This window comes from Cibotium barometz, chromosome 7, assembly GCF_041138505.1.
Source record: "Cibotium barometz isolate CiBa-2024 chromosome 7, ASM4113850v1, whole genome shotgun sequence".
Lineage (NCBI taxonomy): Eukaryota > Viridiplantae > Streptophyta > Polypodiopsida > Cyatheales > Cibotiaceae > Cibotium > Cibotium barometz.
Genome location: NC_141052.1, coordinates 57615086 through 57632873, shown reverse-complemented (window position 1 = coordinate 57632873; position 17788 = coordinate 57615086). Strand labels below are relative to the sequence as shown.

Below are 17788 nucleotides of genomic sequence, written 5' to 3'. Positions count from 1 at the left end.
AAGATTTAAGTATATCACTTTCAGATGCTCAACAATCTATTACACGTGTCTTACGTACATGCCCTTCAGTAAATATTGCCTTGATGTCTCATATTGGTGATGTGTTTGAGCCTGAAACGGTTAAGGAAGCTCTTTCCTTACCACATTGGTGTGAAGCAATGCAAGCAAAGATTTCTTCTATTGAATCTAATAACACACGGCAGTTAGTTCCACGACCTTCACATAAAAAGATCATTGGTGTTAAGTGGATTTTCAAAGACAAGTCTCATTCTGATGGTACTCTTGATAAGTACAAGGCACAACTTGTTGCTAAAGGTTATGCTCAAAAAGAAGGTGAAGACTTTGATGAAACTTTTGCTCCTACTGCCAGATATTCTACTATTCATGTAGTTTTTGCTCTTGCTTCACACTATGCCTGGCCTATATATCAAATGGATGTTAAATATGCCTTCTTGAATGGAGATTTAGAGGAGGAAGTTTATGTGGCACAACCTAAAGGTTTTATTGCACAGGGTCATGAACATGATGTGTATTTTTTATAGAAAGCTCTTTATGGTCTTAAGCAAGCTCCTCGAGCTTGGTATCAGAAGATTGACAGTTTTCTCCTTTCTCTACATTTTGAGAGGACTCATGCAGATCCTAATCTTTATGTGCTTATTGTGGATGATGATATATGCATTCTTGTGCTTTATGTGGATGATTTGACACTCACTGGCTCTAATTTGGACCTACTCAAATGGGTTCAAACTCAACTCACAACATCATTTGCCATGACTGATCTTGGACTACTCCACTATTTTCTTGGTTTAGAAGTGTGGCAATTTGCTTGTGGCATCTTTCTTTGTCAAAAGAAGTATACTTTAAGGTATGGCATGCATGATTGTGCATCACTCACTTGTCCCATGGATCCTAATTCAAAATTATCCAAAGATGATGATTCCCCTGAGGTTGATTCTATAGAGTATCGCCAACTTATTAGTTCTCTACCTTATTTGTAACACTTGGCCAGATCTCTCCTATGCTATGAGTATTCTCAGCCAATTCTCTTCACAGCCTCGTCGATCTCATTGGCAGGCAGCTTTGAGGGTTCTTCGATATCTTCATGGAACTCTTGAGTATGGCATTTCTTATGTAGGTGGAGATACACTTATTGGTTACTCAGATTCTGATTGGGCAGGGTGTATTGATACTAGGCGTTCCATGTCAGGCTATTGTTTTATGCTTGGTAAAGGACTTGTTTCTTGGAAATGTCAAAAGCAACGAATTTCTTCTTCTTCATCGACAGAAGCAGAGTACAAGTCATATCTTGATGCCACTTCTGAAGCACTTTGGCTTCAGCAAATTCTGAATCACCTTGGATGTTCATCTACTCCGACACTCATCTACTCAGATTCACAGAGTGCTATTGCTTTAGCCAAAAATCCAGTTATTCGAGGACGATCCAAACACATTGATGTTCATTTTCATTTTGTTCGTGATTGGATTTCTGAAGGTCGAATTCAGCTTGAGTATTGTCCTACCAAAGATAATGTTGCCGATTTGTTTACTAAGCCTCTTCCTCGACCTACCATGGATTATCTTCTTCAGCGCATTGGTGTTGGTCCTCCCATCTAGACGTGAAGAGGAGGTGTTGGATAGGTGTCATCTCTAGATGGTGTCACGCTAGTGGCACACTCTTTAGCCTCTAGGCATTTTTGGGATTTATAGCATTCATTTCCATTTTTTTTCCTATTTACACATTTTTGGGTGGAGGAAAGGGTGGAGGAACTTTTCTAGAGATCCATTCATCTTGTGCCTATATATATGAGGCATCGTAGTTCATTTCTAATCAAGTTGGCTAGTGGTTCATTGATGAGTTCTTGAGTACATTGTCTCTTCTCTCATCTCTTCTTTTTCACATGACTTCCCTACTACATCCTTTGATTTTCCCACTAACAATCTTGGCCCTAAGGAACCACTAGATGGCCTGCTTCTTTTGAAGCCAAAGACAACACTACACACCACGAACAAGATGCGACAGGTTTTATCTTCGACCCCGTATTTGATCTCCCAGCTCTAGAATCATCATGATAGGGAATCCACTATTAAATGTGATAAACTCTTTTGTATAGATAACTCCATTCGACCCTACCACTCTAATCTAAGAAAAATCTTATGCCACATGGGTCCAACTAGCTACTATTTCGTACCCTTTAGTGAGGGCTAATAGGCCGAACGCAAGAGAGCTGGGGAAAATGGAGCACCAAGAGTCACTATGGTTAAATGTGGCCAAAGGATCTAGGCTTGCCAACTCATGTGGCTAGCTGATTTGCTCAAGATAAGAATAGTCACATTCATGTGACTATTCTTATCTCTCGAGAGCTTGGGCAAATGGAGCACCAAGAGTCACCATGGTTAAATGTGGCCGAAGGATCTAGGCTTACCAACCCGTGTGGCTGGCTCGAGTAAGAATAGTCAAATTCATGATCGCCCACACCTACAAGCAGTGGTGGTGTGAGCATATAGTCGAGTCAGGAGGCGATTTATGAAGAGATACATGGTGATGTTAATGGCCAAGTTACGATTGTCAACTTTGGTATCGAACCAGCATGGAGATTGCTCTTTCTCGTCTCACCATCAAATAATATGTTGATATATATAGGGCTTCACCAAGGCACCTTCACGTCAACCCATTATTCATGTCAATCAAATAGAGGTTCACTACTAGAGAGTTCCATGAAAGGCGTGCTCAAGACTCTTAGTTGATCTACAATTGCCCTTACTTTGAGCATAGCTTCTTCGATACATTTAACCATCAATGATAGTTCATGTTTACTGTTGTCCATGCATGGCAAGCAATCCCAGACCCCACCATCGTAGCTACTATCAGGTTCTTCAAATTAATCATTCTTCTCATTGACATTCAAGATGATTATGTCCACATCTACTATAGGGAAGGCATGTGCTTTGATCTCAACAAAGGGCCCTCGGACAACGGCATCTTGTACTATCATCATCACCATCGTTTCCTACCCTCATACATGCATACACCATTTGAGGATATAATTGACACAAATTTTTAGAGGTCACTCTACTTCCTACGCTACACCCTTTATGTCCTCCAGACAAAAAAGAGCTACTATAAGGAATATCTAAGGCAGCAAGCCGCCCTATAATAATAGATTCCGAGGACAGAATCTCCACATCAGGTAGGGGCTGTTAACCCCGTTTTGGTACATAAGAGAGATAGCACAATAATTTCCATGAAACAACACTCTAAACTTTGTAATTATGAGAATAGTAAGCTGGCTATACCACAAAACTATGTAACTTGTAAGCTTCTAGATCATCTTTCATTACGTTTTGGGTGTTGTTCACCAAATTGAACATGCTTCCTTGCACAAGGAGTGGGTGAGGAAAAGAGAAAGAAGACCACGGGTCGGTTCGGGAACTAGTAACTAGCCAACTCTAATGAGGGTTAACTCCCCTATGTGAGGCCACTAGGGGCTCACTCCACCACCACTTGTGTCACTCAATTGGAGCTTCCACAAGATAGGTAATGAGCAAGGAGAAAGGGAGCTATGAAGAGCTCAACTCCTACCCCATGCCCTCATGTATGCAAGAGTGAAGACGAGGGTGAAGACAAGAAGAGGGAGAAGAAAAAGCACGTCAAGAAGCCATCACCTACATGCACACACCAACACACAAACAAGCATCAACCAAGCAAGTATAAACCTATACAAGCTTACCACTATAGCCACGAGAGAGAGAGAGAGAGAGAGAGAGAGAGAGAACTCAAATGTGATAATGGCGTATTTCATAAATCACTTATAACATGAGCTCCTGCTTTACAATGGCCGACAGCACTTGTAATAATCGGGGGCCCAAAATTGATTCCCTAGCTCTATGTACACCTAGGCTTATTCTTGTGGCCGGCATTACAAAAGTTGTAAGCTTGGTCATCCCATACATCTTTTACATGAAGCGCTTAGCGCAGCTACATAAAAAGGAGTCATGACCACATGTAAAAACAATGTTAATCAATGTGGCTAGCATATCCCCAAACCTAATTTAGATCCATCCTCAGAGCTGGCAAGTATTATCAGGGTAGTATAAGGAATATGTTCTAATGAAATCATAACGTGATTTGGGATACGAGGGGGATTGGTGAAAGACTTTGTAACTAGTCTAGAATGCTATTTCCATCATGATCTTGGAGGTCTACAGTCACCAAGCAGGCATCCATTAGATGTATTCATAGTATCCGAACAGCTGCTTCAAGGTAGGGCCTTTATTGGGGTTGAAGGTGAGGCCTTGACTGCCCTCCTGGTAGTGGCCCCATTATGGAAAGGCTTCTAGGAGAGTGATGATGAGATTGAAAAATATAATGGTGGCCATGGTAGCGAGGTGATGAACCTGATCATATCGTCCAGATGAAAGCATGCATCTTTGTGAGCATGCATGGGCTATTGGACATCGGTGGGGGAAAAACCAAGGAAAGTTGTATTACAATTTAGGATTTGTTGTTTCTCTTACTGGAGCAAGTCCCAGGCCCAGCATCTATCGGATAGGTAGGTATGAGTGTTAGAAAACATGGGAGCTCAAGGATGGATTGAGCACATGATTAGAGCATATAAAAAAGCTGAAAATAGGACCATCCAAAAAGGAGCTACTAACCCTTAGAGAAATAATCTGCTAAGGTCCAAATCTAAAGCCAAGCTACTAAACCTTAGAGAAATAATCTACTAAGGTCCACTACTAAAGCCATGTAGAGGGGCCATAAATTCCAATACCCTCCCTGGACCTCAACATGGCTTGAAAATAAGGCAAGAGCGTCCAAGAAGTGTGAAGGAATACCAAAATACCCTCCCATGTTCCAAACACTAACTATGGGACTAACCAAAAAGATTTGCCCTCCCAGGAGAGGCAAATGTCTAAAACGTTACATGAGCTACATCATGTGGTGCTCAGAGGTAACCATACAAAAGTCCCATTACTACTACTAAGAAAGTTACATGAGCTACATCATGTGGTGCTCAGAGGTAACATACATCAAAAAAGACTTCAAAAAGCCCAATCAGAATCAATAGAAGCAAAAATTGCTTCTTCTTCCTTTGTCAAAACTTCTTTTTCCTCAACCAAGTGTGCTTTTATCCTTCTTTTTAAAGCAAAATTCTCTGAATGACCTTTAAGACCACAAAAACTGCATATCATCTTCAACCTACATGTGTCAACTTTGTGTCCTGACTTTCCACAATGGGAGCAAGATACTTTTGATTTGCCTACTACCATTGCATTGTCAACTTGAAAGAGACCTTCTTTGGCCCATCTTTCTTTCTTCTTCCAGGATAGAAGATTCTACCTTTTTCAAGGTTAGATCTGGTACATTTTTTAAAGTGGTGATCAAGGTGTTGTAAGTGGAAGGTAAACTTTTAAGCAAAACAATGACTATTTCATCTTTTCAAAACTTCTCCTTCACTGGCAAGCTGAGAGAGAAGGCCTTTAGCCTTATTGAGGTGAGTTGAGAAACTTTCATTAGCCTGCATCATTATCCCAAAAAATTCTATCATGAGGTTCATTAAGGTGCCTTTCCCTTTGGCTCCAAATAACCCCTCCAATGTATCCCATGCTACTTTGGAGGTGTTGCATGCACTAATATGATGAATGGAATTATCATCCATACTAAGCACTAGAAGGGCAAGTGCCTTTTCATCTTTAGTTATCCATTCTGCTTTCTCATCTTCTTTGTCTCTGCCGTTTGGACATTTGTTCTTACCATTGACAATATTCCAAAGCCCCTTCTTTATGAGAAGGAATTTTGCCTTGACTAACCACGTAAAGAAATTAGTGCCATCTTGGAGTGAAAGAATGGATGCCTTTCACTAAACATTTTCAAAAAAGCTTCAACATGCTTCAATAGCAATGTGTCCACATGATAATCATCACCCTAAACACTTGATTAAGCAAAGAAATCATTACTTAATCTTTGTTTTGACCAAAGTGCCTTCTATAGTTGCCACAGTGCTAGAGGAGCTACAAGCAAACATTTTCAGCCAGATCTGATGCTACAGGCATGTTTTCCATGCCTAGAAACCCCCAGGGCTAAGAGGAATTAGATCAATTCGTGGTGATTGGCTCTATTTTTGTAAAAAACCAAAATTTTTCCTTCAGGATGGCGATGGCAATTCTGCCTATTGTGAGCATCATTTTGCTTCGAGCCTCCACATAGAGGGTTGCCTAGGGGTTAGCTTGAAGCCCCTAAGAGGGCTTGATCATTGTTGAAGTGGTTTGTGCAATGTTCAGCTGTGGGTGCAGATGGGCTATGGTGAGAAAAGGTAAAAGTGACTTAATTAATGAGGGATGATTAGCAAATGAGATTAGGGACTACACACAGCTTGAGGGTGACTTACACAGCTCTGATACCATGTTAGAAAACATGGGAGCTCAAGGATGGATTGAGCACATGATTAGAGCAAGGATTAAGAACTAGGAAGCAAGACTATGCTTAAGCATGGCTAGATTAGCTAAAGACAAATCATATGAGCATAATGACAATGTGAATAAGGCAAAAACTAAAAAGTATCTTCTTCATTAGATGAGGAGCCTTTAAATAGGCTGAAGTACAAAAGGATTAAGGAGGAGATTAGGATCTAATCCTAATCAAGATGCTTATCACTTGCCTAGAAGTGAGCACCCAAAGCCTAGAGTAGAGAGCAAGAAGTAGAGAATGAGGGATCGATCCCAAGTGGTAGGGTGCCTTGTAGTATTCCACCCAAATATAGGGTTTGAGGAGGAAGGGTCGATGCTAAATGGGTTGCTTGCCCATGAGATCGAAGTTGAGTGGCGGGTCTACCTCTTCATGTTCCTGCTCTACGGGGGGTGGGGGGGGAATCTCACCTTCCTTCAAGGGTGTGGGGGAAGGGAGGTTAGGAGGGAATTGTGATAGGGGTGGAGGAGCAGCTGAAGGAGAGATAGTGGTGGGGCAAGGGTGGCATCAAGGAAAGGTGGGGGCCTTGCAGATGTTGAGGGGATATCAATGAAGTGCTTGGGGAGGCCCAAGTGGATATGGAGGGTAAGAGGTGGTGATGGAGGTGTGGGTGATGGAGGTAGAGAGGGAGAGGGAACGGGAGGTGGTGTTGAGGATTGTGAGGGGAAAAGGTGTAGGGTGGCGGTTTAAGAGGTGGGGGGTGTCGAGGTGTGGTGGTGCGTACCAAGGTGGGGTTTTATGAGAAGATGTGCTATCTTGAGGAGCTTGCCAGGGGACCCCATCTACTTCGATGATGACCTCACATGGATGCAACTGGAGCACAGAAGATTATGCATGCCAAGATCAAGGCGGCATGCAAAGAAGGGAAGAAGGCACATTATAGAGATGGTCACATCTACATTGATGGGAAGAGGGTCGAATAGAGCCATCTGGCCTATGAGACACGGAGGAAAAAACATGAAGACAAAGAGATACACATAGCAGTCTGGAACTATATAACACCCACATGTAGATGGTCACATCTACATTGATGGGAAGATGGTCGAATAGAGCCATCTGGCCTATGAGACACGGAGGAAAAAACATGAAGACAAAGAGATACACATAGCAGTCTGGAACTATATAACACCCACTTTTATGTGGTGGCCTTTCTTGAAGGTGAATGTTGAGGTGGTTGTGATGCTTTGGTTGTGCACTTCATCTTTGTTGGTGAAGATTTAAATAAGATTAAGAGTTGGTGGGGATGTCCACTTTGATGAGCTTTGGAGTTTGTTTAAGTTGTGGAATTACATAAGCTAAGAAGGATGTGGTATGCTAAGGCTCAAAAAAGAGTTGGTTAGGATGGGTGATGTGGTGAGGGCAGAGGGTGATGAGGAGGAAAATGGGGGTGGGGGGATCATTTGGGGGCTTGCTGGTGCCTGCCTCGCCATCGTTGTTGTCATCATCGTCAGAGCCGGCTGGGGAATTTGGAGTAGAAGAAGGCTAAGGATTCTTTGACCTCATTGAGGGAGATATTGAAGGGGCATGCCACATGGGAATCATCGAATTGCATGATCTCAGTAGCGACGAGGACTTGCAGATGAAGGTAGCATCAGGGCGGTAAAGGACAAGAAGCCCATATGGGAAATAGGGTGGGAGACCCCATTGGCAGAGAGATTTGTATGCCCAGTAGAGTGTTTCCCAACCCTAGTGGAGCCCTAGTTCTCGAGGAGGTGGAGGGTTTCTCTACAGATTTAGAGGGGGGGTAAGGGTATGGGCAGAGACCGTGTGTTGGGAATAGAAAGGTCAATGGCAGCATCATCATTCATGGCATGCCCATACCGTATAAGATTGGCCTAGTTGCTGAGGTTTGTGTGGGGTGTGGATGGGAAGTGTGAAGAGGGATGCAAGGTCAGAGAAGGAGATTTGTGTTTGGAAGAAAGGAATGATTGGAATGGATATGGAGTCGGAGGGAAGCTTGTTGAGGAGATAAGAGAGTGCGGTAGGGGAGATGGGGTCATTCAAGGAAAATATTGTGTTGTAGGAGATTGAGGCGGAGGGCGCAGTATTGGAGATCGAGGATCTGGTGGGGGTTTTGTGGGGGGTGGCAAGGTGCAACAACTCTGTGGCTAAGTCCATGAGGGCATCGACCTTCCTCTTCTGGACTGTGTTGGGTATCGGCCCGGAGAGGGTGAGGGTTGAGACTGGAGTGCTTGGACTTCCACGGCTTGCCAGCTAGGCATCCTTCTAGAGTAGGGTCATTTCTACCACCTATTGGTATTTTTCATTGTAGGCAAGGGAAAGGTCTTGGGTGGCCTTGTGGGTAGCCTCTTGAGCTGCCTAAAGTTGTTGGTTGGAGCTCTATTACCGTGGCTAGGGCGGTGGCTAGGGTGGCTTCTTGATCCTCCACGGCCGCATGCAATCGTTGGTTGGCAAGGGTGACTTCAAGGTTCTCGTAGGTTTGCCCGCTGGTCCACCTTTGCCAAGAGCATTTGCTATTGGGCGGCACACTGCATGTAATCTCTCATTGAGGTGACTAGATTGCAGGCTAGATTGGAAAATCCTTAGGCAAAATTGGGTATAGCTCCATGGGTGGATCTAATACCTTTGAAGTAAGAAGCTTGGGAGCAGAAATGGCCCACGTGGACCCAGTGCAGTGTATCCATCGTGTGCCTTTGAGAGGAGGAGGGTGATGAGGTCCCTTCTTCGGGAAAAGTTGGGGGGAGAAGGGAAGTAGCGGCCTGTGGGGCTGGGGGTTTTGATGAGGTTTTCATCAAAAAATTGTGTGGTCCAATCGATGTCCTCTTCTTGTTCTTTGCGGCTGAGCTTCTTCCTCCTAGGCAGCTTTGAGCTGAGCTTTTTCCCCACAGCCACAACCTAAGTGAGATCGTCCTCTTGTTTTTGGGTCTCGACGTGATGGTGTTTGGGGGGCAGAGAAGTTGGAGAGGGTCTAAGTTCGGGGGTAGGGGGTGGAATAGTGGCGGGGCTTTGGATGAGAAAGGGTTGTGGTAGCTTCTCCTAGCCCGCTCTGCGTGGTAGATCACCTTTGTTTAGAGAGAGAGGAGGCGGTGAGCTTTCCCTAGGGGTTCGAGCAGGCTGAACGAAGCTCTTTATGTAGATACTCTGCCCAATTGACCTCGACACCTTGGTGGACACGGGCAAAGGTGAACAGGTTACACTGGTTAAACATGTCCATCTAGCGGGGCGAGTGTTGAGGAGGAAGGTCAAGGCTCTAGTCAGCATCACAAGTTCAGGGCAAGAGATATGTTGCCACTCCACTCTACCCTTAGTGGTCAGCCCCTAGTAGGTATTGTGCACATATAGCGCATGACATTATTAAACCGAACAGAGGGTTGTTCGATTAGGGGAAGCTGAAGGGCATCTTGAACTGGGTCCATGCTGAGGTGGACATTCTGGTTTTGGCGCTCGTTATCAATGACCTGCCCTGTAGCTTAGTTGGCATCATATGTCTCCATGTAGTTGTGTTAGTGAAGTTAGAGCTATTAGTTGCCTCTTTTTTTGTGCTTGAGTTGCTAGCGGAGCAGCTCGATGTGTGCGGATGAGGCGATGGAGTATTCTGGTGAGGGAGAGGCCTCTTTTTTGGGTGGCATAGTTTTATGTTGGTCGGGGAGCAAGGTGATTAGGGTTGGTGGAAGAGAGTGGTTAACTTGGGGTGGGTGATTGGGTGACAAGGGTTACTGTACAAGCAAAGATGGGAGCTGCACCCATAGTCACAGAGGCTATCTTCTAGATAGTGACTTATTTTCATAGGCTATGGGGTTAGCCGTGGAGTCCTCAAGACAGTTGGCAGAGTAGAGAGGAGATAGGGATTGCTGGTATGCGTAGGCCACCACATGGTTTGGGCTACACAAGATCCACATGGTTTCGGGATACCACTAGCAGCCACACAAGAGGAAAAGATACAGGGATCAGAACGGGGGGAGTCCAAAATCCTAGCTCCAAGGTACCAATCAACTCTGTTGTTATCCTCTTAGGACAGATCTGACCTCCTACAATCCTGATCTTCCATCCTAACACCCCAGCTAACCTCCTCTGAACATCTACTGACTTGATCTATCTCCAGCTAACTTCTGTCTGACACCCGGCTGATAGTTTCAGACTTTTAGTCGATCTCTTGTCCTTCAGACCCTCAGACCTTCGTCCCAATCTAGCAGAGCTTAAATTCCTTGCCTCATAATCCTACTGAACATGTCAGTTTTCCTCTGCTGACCTCCTACCCTACTGAACATGTCAGTTTTCCTCTGCTGACCTCCTGCTGACTCCTACCTAACTGAATCATGAAAATTGATTCAGTTGATCCAGCTGACTCTGGCTTCCTCACCTCTGTGTCCTCTAACTCTTCCAAACTCCCAAACATCAAGATCCTACAAAGATTTAGCATAACAGCCCCTAAACTAATAGCAACGTACTCACTCTACTAACACTGAAACCATCCAGCCCACATTTTTCTAACTGACCCTCACAATGCTCTGCTGACAGACTTGACCCAAAACAACTTCCTCTCAACCCAAACAAAACATATCTAGCCTTCTACCCCTTAAGCTGACTTCCCCTGACTCCAGCTGATACTATTAACTTTCCACTAACTTCCAATCTGATTCAGCCCTAACTCCTCAAACCTCAGATCTTTACCCACAACTGATTTCTCTTAACAAATTCAACCAAAACAACATATCCAGCTCAAACAAAGCATCACATCATAAAACTTTATCATCCCATACACAACAGAATCAAGCCAAACTCTATGTTTTCTCCAAACTTGCAAAACAAGACTAGTCTCAACATCCTTGAGACATTAGGCTCAAACAAGAGAAAAAAAACATAAAAATGAGGGGAACCTTCATAGATGGATCCCAACATAACAGTCCTTCAAATCTTCATTTTCAAGTCCATACCTTCAAGCTCAAGACTAAGAGGAGGGGTCAGAGGAGGGGAGGACTAAGAGGAGGGGTCAAAGGAGAGGAGGACTCAGAGGAGGGGGTAGATGGGGGGTCAGAGGAGGAGTCAGAAGAGGGGAGGAATCAGAGGAGGAGGGGTCAAAGGAGGGGTCAAAGGAGGAGGTGGGGGGATCAAAGGAGGAGGTGGGGGGATCAAAGGAGGAGGGGTCAAAGGAGGGGGGAGGACTCAGAGAAGGGAGAAGATGAGGGGTCATAGGAGGAGTCAGAAGAGGGGAGGGCTCAAAGGAGGGGTCAGAGAAGGGGTCAGAGAAGGGGGTGAGGGGGTCAAAGGAGGGGTGATAGGAGGAGGAGGGTCAGGAGGAGGAAATATAGGAGGGGAGGATTTAGAGGAGGGGTGGTCAGAGGAGGAGGGGTCAGAGGAGGAGGGAATAGAGGAGGAGTTACAGGAGGAGTTACTCTTAGGAGGGGTCAAGAGAGGAGTCGCATGAGGGGAGGAGTAGTTAGAGGAGGGGTCAAGAGAGGAGTCGGATGAGGGGAGGAGTAGTTAGAGGAGGGGTCAGTGGAGGGGCGGACTAAGAGGAGGGGGGCAGAGGAGGGGAGGACTCAGAGGAGGGGGGCAGAGGAGGGGAGGACTCAGAGGAGGGGAGGACTCAGAGGAGGGGGCAGAGGAGGGGAGGACTCAGAGGAGGGACTCAAAGGAGGGAGTTGGAGGAGGAGCAAACTCAGAGGAGGGGTCAGAGGAGGGGGGGAGGACTCAGAGGAGGGGGGAGGACTCAGAGGAGGGGGCAGAGGAGGGTCAAAGGAGGGTCAAAGGAGAATTCAGAGGAGGAGGAGGAGGAGCGGGGGTCATAGGAGGGGAGGATTGAAAGGAAGGGAGGACTCAGAGGAGGGATCAGGGGAGGAGACTCAAAGGAGGGGTCAGAGGAGGAGGGTCAGAGTAGGGGAGTTAGAGGAGGGGGTAGAGGGGGGGTGAGAGGAGTAGTCAGAGGAGGAGTCAAATGAGGGGAGTCAGAGGAGGAGTCAGAAGAGGGGAGGAGTCAGAGAAGGGGTCAGAGGAGGAGTCAAAGGGTTGAGAGGAGGGGTGAGAGGAGTCAGAGGAGGGGTTAGAGGAGGGGTTAGAGGAGTCAGAGGAGGGGTTAGAGGAGGATTCAGAGGAGGGGTCAAAGGAAGAGGCAAAGGTGAGAGGAGGGGAGGAGCAATCTGAGGAAGGGTTAGAGGAGGAGGAGTAAAAGGAGGGGAGGAGTCAGAGGAGGGGTTAGAGGAGAAGTCTAATGAGGGGAGGAGTCAAAGGAGGGGACTCAGAGACAGTGTTAGGATTTGAAGGGAAACCCAAAATTTCTTAAGACACTCACTAATAATCTTGCCTTTCCAATAAGAAGGGTGAACTTTGAGAGTGCCCATCTATTAATGATTTGCAACCTTCTCCAATGTCTAGATTAAATTTGAACTTTGTCTATATTACAACATTACATCACCTCCTCTAAAGTAAAAACTTTTTAAGCTTCTTAAAAAGTCGACATAGTGTTGTATTTCAAATTTGAAATGAGACAAAGTCATGAAAAAAGTGAATAGTCTCATAACATCACATAGATTCAATCAAACTATTCTCAAATGCTTTCTATAGGATACAAAGTGATAGTAAAACAAACAACTGGAACTAATCAAAGTTAAGTGGTTTTCATGGATGTAGATCTTCTCTTCTTCATGCATTTCCATGCTTTAAAACACTCATAACCTAGATTTATAGTTAGAAAAAATCAAAATACACTTGGAACAAAACCTAAATTTTTTTAAAAAACAAGCCAATCACCCTCAATGCATGTAATGTAATATAGAGGTAATTTAAAAAGTACATGTTAAGGAAAACCCCAATTCACAAGAAAACTCTAATTCACAAAAAATAGCTCGTCAAGATTAAAATCTCGAGGGTTCACCTAAAAATATGTAAGTGTAGTACGTGAGTTCATCAAAAGGGGTAATTAATTTATCCTCACGATAGTTGCAGTTCACCAACAGGTAATCTCTTTTTGGATGAGTTTCAAGGAGGGTTAGGGACTTAGAGGAGGGGTCATAGGAGGGGTCATAGGAGGGGAGGAGTTAGAGTCAGAGTTAGAGTCAGAGTTAGAGTCAGAGTTAGAGGAGGACTCAGACAAGGGTACAGTAGTGGAGGAGTCAAAGGAGGGGAGCAATTAGAGGAGGGGTCAAAGGAGGAGTCAGAGGAGGTGTCAGAGGATGGGAGTCAAAGGAGGGGTCACATGAGGAGTCACAAGAGGGGAGGAGGAGGAGTCAAAGGAGTTAGAGGGGGAGGGGAGTCAGAGGAGGGGTCAAAGGAAGAGGCAAAGGAGGGGAGTTAGAGGAAGAGTCAAAGGAGGGGAGGAGCAATTGAGGAGTGGTCAAAGGAGAAGTTAGAGGAGCGGATGAGTCAGAGGAGGGGACTTAGAGGAGGGGAGGAGTCAGAGCTAAAGGGGAGGAGTCAGAAGAGGGGAGAGTCAGAGGAGGGGAGGAGTCAGAAGGAGGAGTCAGAAGGAGGGGAGGAGGGGAGGAGTCAGAAGGAGGAGTCAGAGGAGGGGAGGAGTCAGAGCTAAAGGGGAGGAGTCAGAAGAGGGGAGAGTCAGAGGAGGGGAGGAGTCAGAAGAGGGGAGAGTCAGAGCTAAAGGGGAGGAGGAGGCACATGAGGAGTTAAAGGAGGGGGTCAGAGGAGGGGAGGCACATGAGGAGTTAAAGGAGGGGGTCAGAGGAGGGGAGGAAGACTCAGGGGTGGGGTCAGAGGAGGGGAAAAAGGGCTCAGAGGAGCAATCAAAGGAGGGGAAAAAGGGCTCAGAGGAGCAATCAAAGGAGGGGTCAGAGGAGGGGAGTCAAATGAGGGGAGGAGTGAGAGGAGGGGAGGAGTGAGAGGAGGGATCAGAGGAGGGTAGTCATAGAGGAGTCAAAGGAGGGGTTAGAGGAGGAGTAAGAGGAATGTCCATAATGTTGGAAACTCTAAGTGTAAGAGGTTTCTTGCCTTTGTTTATTATGACTAAGAAGCTCCTTATACAATTATAGCTTCAAACATTATGGACATTATCTTAGTTTTGCTATTGTGGACATTTACTATGATTTAAGTAGATTTACAATCTTAAACATTGTTTATTTGTGAAGGTATTGTCAATATTATTACATTTTATAACTTCATTTAATTTTATGTTATGCCATACATTTTTCATGTTATGCATAATTTTATGTTATGCCATACATTTTTCACATTGATGAGCAAAAAGTGGTACATGGTTTGTGAATTAATTTGTTGAATTATTAACTTTGGAATGTTGCTTAATACATCTATTGGCATTGTTTCTTCTAGGCACTTCATGAAAGAGCGTAATCAATCACAAAACTCAAATATGCTCTCTCACAGACCCAAACCATTTTAAAAAAAGGAAATATGTTCGCTCAATTGTGCTCGATTTTTGGCCATCCCCCTAGGTGCTACTAGTAGCAGAGCTTGGGGTCTACTGAGATACAAGCTTGGACACAGACAAGTTCCCCACGACAAGTTAAGTAAGCACTATCTGTTGCACTAGGAGAGGGATGGTGTCCTTTGCAATTCGATGCTTTGTATTATTGTATTCTTTGAAAGCTCCATTTTCCTATTGTATAGACTAGTTGTAATCATCGTCACCTCCTCTCCATTACCTCTCCCCCCTCCCCCTCTTTTTCGCCTCCCCATCCTTCCATGCTTTTATGCTCACCCCACCCAGTTGGCATCTCATTGCATGGAAGCATCCTTCAATGAGATGCCAAATCCTGACACATGGACTATTTATTACCCCTCCCCATCCTGCCCTCTCTACCTTCCATGCTTTTATGCTAACCCCGCCCACCTGGCACATCCATCCTCATGTTCGTTACACCTAGACACACCTAACCTTGCTTTATGGATCTCCTACCTATCACAACCAAAGTTCTCTACTCGTTTTGCCTCACTCCTTCCCCCCACCAAGCAATACACCCAGCATGTATGTGTGTATGCATGTATCTCCCATGGTGGAGAATTCAACCATTCCAATACAAGGAGTACTCTCTCTCTCTCTCTCTCTCTCTCTCTCTCTCTCTCTCTCTCTCTCTCTCTCTCTCTCTCGTCGGCGTTAATGTATCATATGCATGAGTTTAGGGTATAAGTTTTTATGACCTAAAACTCTTTAAATATAACAACTTATAAAACTTGAAGTATTCATGTGTATAATCTAAAATGACAAGGTGTCTCAACTTATGCACATAATGCCTAGCAAAACCTTATAAGCTTAAATGTAGATGTTTACAGGATTATTAGAAGGCTCAAAAAGTTCAATGCATCATGATCTTTTTTGTTTGATATAAAAGATCCTCTTTAATAAAGTCTAAAAGCAAGTAACAAAGTAAGACTTCTTAGAAGACTTTTTAAAAGATCCTCCTTAATAATAAAGTCTAAAATCAATTAACAAAGTGAGTATAAAGTTCTTCTTAGAAGAACCCCAAATCCCATAGATTTACAAGGTAGGTTACAACTCCTCAAGATACACTCAACCTTAGATCTAGTTCAAGCATAACAGCTCTATCACTCACAAAAGGTAAAAAGTATGGGTGCAACATGTAAGGGTGTGGCTAGATCCTCCCCTTGTATTATTAAGAAATATGTTAAGCCAACACATGCAATAGTTCAAAATCTGCATATTGGTATTACTGTACATTTTGAAGCATGTAACATGTTGGTGACGATTGTATCAAAGCCTTGAGCTCCAAGCATATGCTTATTGATCCTCACACCAAAGCCGTAGGTTGCAAGCCACCGCTTGAGCCCAATGCCTTAGTCTCTCCTTGACATCTTCCGGTTTGTCACCTACACAGAGACATAGGCAACATGAACGCTCATAAGGAATTTAGTTTCTTTGTATATGTTACTTGAGGGCTTAGTTGACAACAAACAAACCATAGCACATCTATGGTTTATCCATGCGGCATGCATTATTAGATAGTTCAAAGCTTTCCAATAATCACGACACATCCGTACGATCGGAGTAGCCCATAGCTTTTGACCAAAGTCGTGATGGAACTTGAATCATAGGATGTAGCATGATGGGGCTTTTGGTTCAATCATAGTTGGTGATCATGATTGTTTATAGATAAACCAAAGGGCACCGCGGGTCAAGGGTGCACCATAGGGCGCCCAAACGAAATAGTGTGTGCAAAGAAAAGACACGTATAGTACCTGGAGTGGTTACCTTCCAATAAGAAGGTGTTGGTGTTGGTGTTGGTGTTGGTGTTGGTGTTGGTGTTGACGAAGGTGAAGGTGAAGGTGAGGTGCCCTCACAAGACTCGTTGTGGAAGCTGTGGGTGACAGCGAAGCAGGCCTGCAATGCTGGGAGGATGTGACAGAGCTCTGGGATGGAGCTCTCGTCAAACCCAAACCCGAGGTCGATGCAACCTTTGAGCTCTTCGAAATCATCATCGGTGAGACTCTTAGCGTGTGAACGCTTTCCAGCCGGAGAGCCCATTACAATCGCCTGCTGCTGCAGCCCACAATAAGAAGCACTCCTTGGCATCCCCTTAATCACTCTGGCCGACGAGCTCTTGTCTGTGTTGGATTTGGGCTTGACATCGTGAGTAATGTCAACACTCTTCTGCAGCCCAATATTGTGGCCCCTCTTTCTCTCCCAAGCCTCCGCTAGCAGGCTCTCTCTTGGAGAATACAACCCTGTTCTACCGGCTTCACTAAAGCTTGAGAGCTTAATTGGCTTGCAGGCCACTTTCTCTTCATCGGCTTGCTGCTTGAGAATCAAAGGCTCGGTAGCCATGCGAGCTGCTGCAGCTTCTTCTTCTTCTTTGATAATCTGCGGCTCGACGATCAGAGCCAGCTTGTGCTCTAGCAGCCGCGTTGTGGCAGAGCACCTGAGAGGCAGCTTCTCAGAGGACAGTGTCACAGGAGAATTGCTGAGAACCTCTATTTGGAACATGATTGCCACACAAGGGGCTTGCTTTCTAGTAGTGTGAGAAGCTAATTTGCATACTACCCTGCATAGGCGGAAAGATATAGGCGCAACAAAGTAGTACTAGAATTACACGCCCATTTTGCCCTTGTGTTCCTATGGATGATAATACACCATCCAAGAGCCTTGCCCCATGTAAAGCATACACGTTTGCACGAAGATTGTGGCTCTCGAAGCACCATAGGAAACGTGAACGCCAGCCATTGGATTGTCTTAATGATTGAAAGTGTGAGAAACCCCACACGCAAAGTTGAGCCAAGTCTTGCCAATAACAAGTATGGATATGGTTTTGTCTACTAGGCCCCCTCATGATACCTCTCATTATAATCTTGCACCTCTAGTAAAAATCCTAGATTGTGGGGTGGGAATTTTATCCTCTTCTCATACTTTGATGCCAAGATTGTAATTGAAAAGGGGTCGGC

General features: G+C 44.8%; 1 protein-coding gene across 2 annotated transcripts; it reads right to left on the bottom strand.

Moving 5' to 3' along the window:
- Positions 1-15794: 15794 nt before the first annotated feature.
- On the bottom strand, positions 15795-17493 carry LOC147637242 (uncharacterized). Of its 2 annotated transcripts, none has more exons than XM_086800856.1 (2): positions 16602-17493; positions 15795-16219 (listed from the first exon to the last, which is right to left on the bottom strand). In XM_086800856.1, exons 1-2 carry the CDS (start codon positions 17331-17333, stop codon positions 16187-16189), a joined length of 765 nt encoding a protein of 254 aa, XP_086656982.1. In that variant the 5' UTR covers positions 17334-17493; the 3' UTR covers positions 15795-16186. The 2 variants fall into 2 exon arrangements, with proteins under 2 accessions (XP_086656982.1, XP_086656981.1); XM_086800855.1 differs by having other exon boundaries at positions 16589-17487.
- Between the last annotated feature and the right edge of the window lie 295 nt (positions 17494-17788).